The following is an 8,206-nucleotide window of genomic DNA, read 5'->3' as shown; positions in this document are numbered from 1 at the left end:
TGACCACCAAGGGGCTGAGGTGGCTCCCTCAGCCAGGACCAGTGACAAAGCAGTTCATTTTTCCAGTTGGAATGCCAAAAGTTTGGCTCTCTTGGCTCACGCCAAAGTCAGGCCTTGCCACCCCAAGCCCTGAGAGGCAGAGCACTTTCCAACCATCCATGCAGAGATCACCCAGCTTTTTACCAAAGCTCTGCAGACCCAACACAGTGTGGGAATAAAGCAAAACCAGCAAAACAAATGTCCTTTTAGACTGATCTGGCTTCACGTGTGTGACCTTCCAGCTCCTTTCCCAACCCCTCTGTGGCACTGTCCTTGGAGGGTGTTCCTGCACAAGCACCAGACACGTTTGACAACAGCTGGTAAATGAGTCATCTTGCCTTGAGTATTTTACTCATCCCTCTGGCTACAAATCACAAACATTTACCTATTCCCTGTTAGAAAATAAGGTCACCAGATGGCATCGTTTGCCTCTGACAGCTCTGGGGTTTTTTCCTTAAAGGATTTTGTTTTCAGCTGAGTTTGGACAAGGGCAGTGGAGCAGAACTCCAGGACTCAGAAGTTCAATTAATGCAATGTGAGGAGCCCTCTGTGGCCCTGAGGTGCTCAGCTGCAGCCAGGGCAGAGAACCATCCGTGTTCAGGGCTTGCTCCCTCCCAAGGACTGAGTTCCTTGACTTTAAATGGATTATCTGGGTGGGACTCAGCTCAGATCAGTCACACAGTCTCTATCAGCTTCTGAACACCCATTTTGGCTTCATCCACAGTTTTAAATAAGAGATTGTCAGCTCCTGTCAAAACACCAGAGCAAATGACAGCCCATCCCTGCCTGTGCATTTTCCTGCTGCCAGGAATAGCAATCCCTGCCCCTCTGGAACACACACCCTTCTTGTCAAGCCAACCTGACAGCTCCAACGAGAGTAAAAGCTGAAGGATTTCCACAACTGCCTCACTGCCCTGCATCTGACATCCACTGCTGCTGTATCAGCATTCAAAGCAATGTGTGTATATATATATGTGTGTGTGTTTGTATGTAGCTCTTTAGCGCTCGAGAGGATAAAAATGTGTAAACTGAAGCATTCTAGGTACAAAAACTACACGACACATTAAAAAAAGCTGGATGTATTTTCATTTTCAGCACTGCCCACCACGCAGCTCTGGGGAGCACAGACACCACAACCACCCCTGGCCTCCCTCAGCCCCCACAGGCCCCTTGTGCCCCAGGCCGCCGCACATACACCTCCCACTAGTGCTGCAGGCACCTCCTCGCCACACACAGCCCCAGCACGGACACGACACGCTAAAGCCCCATCCCCACAGCCCTAAAAGAGCCTCTTTATCCCTCTAAATCGCCCCCTTGCGGCCTCCGCCCCGCCCCGGAACGCGGCGCGCGGCCGCCGTTTCCGCGGGGACGCCTGGCGGGAGCGCACCGCCGAGGCCAACATGGCGGCGCACGCGCTGCGGGGCCTGTGCCGGCCGCGGCCGGGGCTGGCGCTTCTGTGCGCGCGGTCCTCGCAGTGGGCCGGCACCGAGTACCGGAGCTCCCACAGCCTGGACAAGCTGTACCCTCCGCGGCAGGACGGAACCGCCACCCGCGCCACGGTCAGAGGGGCGGGGGGAAAGAGGAAGACGGCGAGGGACGGCGTCTGGGCGGGGTTTATTTGATTGACAGCGGGTGGGCGGGGTTTATGTCAATGGATGTCGCTGGGTGGGCGGGGTCGTGGTAAGGGGCGGTGCCAACCCGTGGGCGGGGTCACGGAGCGGCCGTGGTGCTGCATTGGCTGTGGTGGGGCGGGGCGACACAAGTGGGCGGGGTCACGAGGCGAGGTGGGCGTGGCCTGTCGTTGCTGTGGTGGGGCGGGGCCTGCACAGGTGGGCGGGGTCACGGCGGCCGGGGCGCTGCCTTGGCTGTGGTGGGGCGGAGCGAAAGGGGCGGGGCCTGTGTAGGTGGGCGGGGTCACGGCGGGCGGGGCGCGGCCTTGGCTGTGGTGGGGCGGGGCTAAAGGGGCGGGGCCTGTGTGGGTGGGCGGGGTCACGGTGGGCGGGGCGCTGCTTGGCTGTGGTGGGGCGGGGCTAAAGGGGCGTGGCCAGCGCGGGGGGCGGGGGCCGTGTCCCAGCCCGTGTCCCTGCCCGTGTCCCCGGGTCGGGCGGGGTCCCCGGGATCCCCCCAAACCCCACGGACCCCCCGATGTGTCTTCCAGGAGGAGCTGCAGCCGCCCGTCCTCGACATCCCCCTGGGTGAGTCCCCCGCCCAGCACACCCGTGCCGGGAGCCGGGCAGCGCCCCCGGGCGCCCAGTCCGTGCTCCGAGCTCGGCCCCGGCCCGGCTCAGCCCCTGCCCTTTCTCGCAGCTCGCCTGACCGTGTCCTACAGCCGGAGCAGCGGCCCCGGCGGGCAGAACGTTAATAAAGGTGAGGAACAGATTTTCCCTTGGAAAAAAACACCGGGTTTGGTTGTTTTTCTGTACCATGTGGCAAAATATTGAGAACTTGAAGTTAAACAGCATCTTCAATGACTTATTTGTCATTGTCACCCTGAATTTTAACACAACTTCTGAGTTTTCATAGTGCTGGGGACCAATGGTAATACATTTGATGCTCCTAGGAACACTTAGAGGGCTCATTCCTGCTACAGGTGCCACAAGGAACACCACCTCTATCCATAAATCAAATATAACAGAGCCAGCTGGATTCTGAAAGTTCACTGTGCAATAAATTCTCAGCTTCATTCAAATAAACTTAAAATACTGCCTGTTCTGCCATTAAAAATTAGATAGGCAGTGGCTGGCAATAAATTCTGTAGTGTCTAGAAAGGCAAATACCATGACAGGCACTAGTTTGTCTTGTAGAGTGGTGTGTAAAAACACAGCGCGAAGAGAATTGTGACCTTCCAGGAAATCCATCACGGAAGCATGCCATGTTGAAAGCCAGCAGAGATCAGGCTGAATTATCTCATAAATCTGAGGAAGGCAGGCTGTGATGTGGAAACAAAGACCCTGTTCTTTCCCCCCAGTGAATTCCAAGGCGGAGGTCCGGTTCCACCTGGCATCAGCTGACTGGATTCCCGAAGCTGTGAGACAAAAAATGGCTCTGATGGTACCAACCCTCCCCTCCCAGCCACGGCTTCAATGTCTCAGTGTCAGAACACAACAGTTCCAAGGAGGTTTCAGTGGTCACATCACATTTTCCCTTCCCTTCAGCACAAGAATAGGATAAACCGGGCTGGTGAGTTGATTGTGACCTCGGAGGAGAGTCGCTACCAAATGAGGAATCTGGCGATTTGCCTGGAGAAAATCCGGACCATGGTCACGGAGGCGACCGAGAAACCCAAGGTGGTGTCTAAGGAGACAACTCAGAAACTCATAGAGAGGTATTTGCATGGAAATGGTCTTTATTTGGGTTCAGGCTATCGTGTTACACAATTTACTTTGCAGCATTTTTAAACAGTTTTGTTCATACTCCTTTCAATTTCTTTTTTAAGGAATATTGCTGATCCATTAGATTTTAACTGCTTTGCTGTGTAATACCTCCAGAACAGGGACTGGTTTTTTTCTATCTGAGGATGTTTGTTGGTTCATCAGATCTCAAAAGTTGAATATTTAAATGTTTTCTTTGGACACTGAGGGATCTTTTGATTTTTTTTTAGGGTAGAAAAAATGAACCGTGAACGGCTACGACAGAAGAAAATCCACTCAACTATAAAACAGAGCAGGAAGGCAGATTTTGACTGAGAACAGAGAGATCCAAGCCCTTGGCATTCCATCTTCTTAAAGTGGCATTGGCAGCTGTATATGATGCTAATCTCATAGGCTGTATTGAATAAAAAGAACCTCAAAGTGTAAATAAAAATATTTAACATCTTCTTTTGTAGGCAGTGATACACTGTGATGGCCTGTCAATCATTTTTCAGAATAATTATTGTTCACATTTGAGAGGAATTAAAATTCTGATTTTTTTCACTCTTCTTTTTTAATGTGCTTTGTGTTCTTCAAGCAGCCTTTGCTCAATCAGAGCACCCTCTTGTGCTGAACACAAAGCTACAGTAGATTTTTGGGGAAAGGGAAGAGTAAAAGCAGTCTTAATAACATATCTAAGGAGAAAATAGAATCTTAAAGCATTCAATTTGGAAAAGACCTTAAGGATCATCAAGTCCATCCCTTAGAGTATCCACGGTTTCTTTCCTTCTATTTTCTTCCTTTCAACTTTATTCCTTTCGTTGATTTTTATCTGACCAAACAAGGCACATCATCTGGTTAAGCTAAAGCCACATCAGGAATCTGGCAGGAATTTCAGCTCTAGGAGGCAGAACTCACCCTGTGAGTGCAGGAGGCTCCTGGCCTTTGAAGTGGGACACCAGAATCCATTGGATGAGTCCTCCAGCCTAATTAGTTTAAGGAGAATGAAGCTCTGTGGGGTGATTGTTTCACCACTGCCAAGTGGGATTGCTGGGAGGCCCAGAGAAACGCAAACTGCCCTTTTTGGGTGTCTGCAGGGCCCCAGTGGCCTAATGGAGAAGGCACTGGGCTTCTCAGTCAGGGCTTCTGGGTTGAGGTCCCACCTGGGGTGGGGAGAGGTGGTTCTGTTTTAGGAAAACCCCAAATAAGAGAGGGAAGCCATCCCTGGGGTTTATTTGGGGCACACAGAGGTATCGGGGCTCAGCTGCACCCCCTCTGGAAGGGAGCTTTGAGCTCTCCCCTGACAGGATGTTTGCATCTGCAAAAACAGCGTTCATAGCCCAGATCCTCCCCAAAATGAGTGCTGGGGGGATGGAGGAGCACTCCCAATGCAGCCTGACACCCTAAAAAGCCCTGCTCTGGCCTCTGCATTCCTGCTCAGCACCAGCAGCAGACATCTCATTTCACATTTTCCCCCACCAAAAACTTCTCTGCAAGGAATCACTGAATCATTCAGGGTGGAAAAGACTTCTAAGATTTATCAAGTCCAACCCAGTACTACCATGTTCACCATCAAACCTTATCCCCAAATGCCACAGCCACACACGTTTTGAACGCTTCCAGGTATGGTGAATCCCGCTCTTCCCTGGGCATGAGAGGGAGGTCGCTGCCAGCACGCCTCTCCGAGGTGTCTGGAGCTCCGTGCTGTGCCCTGACCTTTACAAACAAGGTGATGTCGCTGCTTCCGATGTTCCTGTGACACTGAATGTCCTCCCACCACCGCCATCCGGGACAGCAACAGCCTCACTGAGCCTTCCACATCCCCAGCATCACCCGCTGCTCGGGGCTCACATTTGAAAAACTTTAGTTCAGGTAAAGGCGTAGAGCTTCGGACGTGACACCGGGGCGCGGAGGAGCTGGGAATTTCAAGGATTAAAAACAGATCCGAGCGTGCGCCCGGCTTAACCGCCCGGAAAACGCCGGAGCGCTGCCCGCAGGCGCGGGACGGGAGCGGGGCTGCGGAGGGGGCGCCCCGCGCTCCCCGCCCGAGCGAACCGAACGGGCCCGAAAGCGGCCGCGGCTCCTCGGCAGCGAAAAGAACCACCCCAGATGGGACTCGAACCCACAATCCCTGGCTTAGGAGGCCAATGCCTTATCCATTAGGCCACTGGGGCCGCGCACAGACTCTCTGTAGGCGCTGTCACTTAACTCTCTGCTGGCCAGACGAGAGTGTGGCTCAGGGTGAGATTGGGGGATCCCGTTCGGTGTTTCCGGGACCACCCCGGTCTGAACAGACCCCGGAGCGAGGCCCCGCTCCCCGCCCCATCTCCCGCACCTCCCGGCACAGCTCAGAAACGCCAACGCGAGGTGGGGATGGATGGGGGAATGGAGATTCAGCCCCACGGGGCGCAGTGAGGCCCCGAACCGTCCCTGGAACGGGGCGCTCGCTCCGGACCCCGCGGAGGCAGCGCGGGGGGGCCGGGGCGCGGGGCCCGGCGGCCGAAGCACTGATCCCCTAAGAGATCCCCTAAGAGAGGATTAGGGGGGACGAGTTCCACTTGGGGTTTCAGAGCCTTAAACACCCCCGGCTCCGGCTGGATCGGCAGCGCCCCGCACACAGAAGGGGTGAGGTGGTATTTCCCACCGAATCACAGCAAAGGGAACCTCGGCCCAGGCCCCTGTAACTCACCCGGCTCTCCCGGCACCCCAGGAGATCTCAGCCCTCTTTATCTCCGTTCCGTTCCCCGGGAACCGGCCCCAGCTCAGCCTCGCCCGCCGCCGGTTCCGAGCTCCGGTTCAGCGGCCCCGCCGTGAGCTGTGAATTGCCCCTCCCTGGCAGAGACCCCCGGGGCAAATCCCACCCGGAATCAGCTGAATCTGCCCCAGCACGGGCACTTTCCCTGCAGCTTTGCCCCTCTGAATCCCCGCCCCGCGGAGCTCTCGCCCCGCAGGGATCCCCCTCTGACTCCCAGCGCGGGGAAATTGAACACCTCGAGTGCCGCCCGTGGCTTTAAAACAACCGTGGAAGGACTCAAACCCTGAATCCTCTGATCCAAAATCAGGTACCTTATCCATTGGGCCACACGGTCATACACGGGAGTGGCCTCTGGCAGTGTCACCCACTGGGAGCTCCCCGGGTGTCCCCTGACACCCCCTGGGTATCCCCCACACTCATCCCAGGGCATCCCCCACTCTCCATCCCTCCTGGGAGTGTGGCTGGCTCTCCCCACCCAGCCCTGGTGATGGAGGCCCCCGTCCCCTGGGACCCCGTGTGCCACGAGGTCACTGCAGAGGTGACCATCACAGTGTCACCATGCCACCAGTGACAGGCACTGCTGCAGCACTGCTGGGAAAACACCACGGGCCTCTTCAACCTCTTTTTGTTCTCCTGCTGCTGCAGCCTCTCTCCCCAAAACCCATTTCTCATCTAATCCCCTAAAAAAGTTTCCTGAAGCCCACCACAGGAAGGTATTTTAATCAGTGGTCCAGTGCCCAGGGCTTGGGCAGGTTCGTTGCTTTCCAGGCAGCAGAGCCCCCCACACCTCAGAGAGAAAAACTACTTAAAAAGAAACTTCACTTTGTGTTTTACTGGTGTGGCATTACCCTGACCACAGCTGCCTTTAAAATCCATTAACTCTGCAGGAAAAGACCCTCCAGGCAGCTTTTTAATGCAACAAATCTGAGAGGGCGTTATCCCAAAGGCACTTGTGGGGAGGGCTTTGGTCCCAGGGCAGCACAGCCAAACTCTGTGACCCCACTGACCAACCCCTCATGGAGATGTGGTTTGTGGTAGAGTAAAGCTTCCCAACCATGCCAGCTTGTCCTGTTCCAGGAAGAGGCCCTCCATGCAAGGTGGACATGAATCAGCATCAATGGGCCTCTCATTGGGTCTTGGGTGCAGCTGATAACACAGGGAGCACCTGGAAGGAGAAAAAAAGCAGATGAAATTCCCTGACTCAAGAAAAACCCAGGTCTGCCCAGACAAAGGTAATTAAACAACTGCATCTGCTCTGCTTTGGCACCTTCTGGGACACCTTGAAGGATGTCCAAGACCTGGCCAGAGCCATCCTTCCACCACCATCCCTCCAAAAATCAGCCTTTCATTAACACTTCTCCTCTCATCCCAAAGGTCCCAAAGCAAAGCTGGTTGTTATCCCCTCAACCACAGCCTCACCTGAGCTCAGGGACCACACAACTTCCTGGACAAAACATTCACCTTTGCACCCAAGCCTGGGGCAGTTTGTAGCTGCTCCTCCTTGTTTCTCTTTTCCATGAAATCTGAACAGGGACCACTGTCTGGGAGCAGACAGTCACATCATCCCATCAGCTGCAGCTCCTGGAACATGGAGAGAGCCTGGAGCTGCCATGGGGACCTCGCTGTCCCAAAACACATCATGGACCACCCCCGCATCCCTCTTGGGTCTTTTCCGCATCAGGCTCCGTGTCCGGTGCCGTGCTCGGACACGGCGCTGGTCTATCCAACACCTCCGGGTTCTCCCTGCGCATCAGCCTCCTCGCCTGGCATCTCCCACCGGGACGAGCAGCGCCTTCCCACCGAGCAGCCACAGGGGCAGGAGGAGGAGGAGGCTCTGAAACGGGGAGGAAGAGCATGGAAACCGGGCTGGCAGGGGCAAAACGGAGAGCCCACCCCAGATGGGACTCGAACCCACAATCCCTGGCTTAGGAGGCCAGTGCCTTATCCATTAGGCCACTGGGGCTGCGCAGGGCGCGCGCCCCGGCCCGCGAGAACGCCGCCGACCCCGCGCTGCGGGCGCGTCCCGGGGCCTCCCGCGGGACGGAGCCGTGCCCGGGCTGGG

The 8,206-nt window shown here is 55.6% G+C and overlaps 1 protein-coding gene and 2 non-coding genes across 3 annotated transcripts; 1 reads left to right on the top strand and 2 right to left on the bottom strand.

The window, feature by feature from the left end:
• The first annotated feature begins 1,392 nt into the window (after positions 1-1,392).
• MRPL58 (mitochondrial ribosomal protein L58) lies at positions 1,393-3,959 on the top strand. Its single transcript, XM_063409705.1, has 6 exons — positions 1,393-1,598; positions 2,198-2,234; positions 2,347-2,406; positions 3,008-3,090; positions 3,195-3,364; positions 3,641-3,959. The coding sequence occupies exons 1-6, from the start codon at positions 1,440-1,442 to the stop codon at positions 3,723-3,725; spliced, it is 594 nt and encodes a 197-aa protein (XP_063265775.1). The 5' UTR covers positions 1,393-1,439; the 3' UTR covers positions 3,726-3,959.
• Positions 3,960-5,490: 1,531 nt separating this feature from the next.
• Positions 5,491-5,563, bottom strand: TRNAR-CCU (transfer RNA arginine (anticodon CCU)). Its single transcript has one exon. It is a non-coding gene; the product is annotated as a tRNA-Arg (tRNA).
• Positions 5,564-8,034: 2,471 nt separating this feature from the next.
• Positions 8,035-8,107, bottom strand: TRNAR-CCU (transfer RNA arginine (anticodon CCU)). The gene has a single exon. It is a non-coding gene; the product is annotated as a tRNA-Arg (tRNA).
• Positions 8,108-8,206: the final 99 nt, after the last annotated feature.

This window comes from Prinia subflava, chromosome 12 (genome assembly GCF_021018805.1).
Source record: "Prinia subflava isolate CZ2003 ecotype Zambia chromosome 12, Cam_Psub_1.2, whole genome shotgun sequence".
In the NCBI taxonomy this organism is placed as follows: Eukaryota; Metazoa; Chordata; class Aves; order Passeriformes; family Cisticolidae; genus Prinia; species Prinia subflava.
Note: the sequence above shows the minus strand (reverse complement) of the source record. Positions and strands in the feature narration are given on the sequence as shown.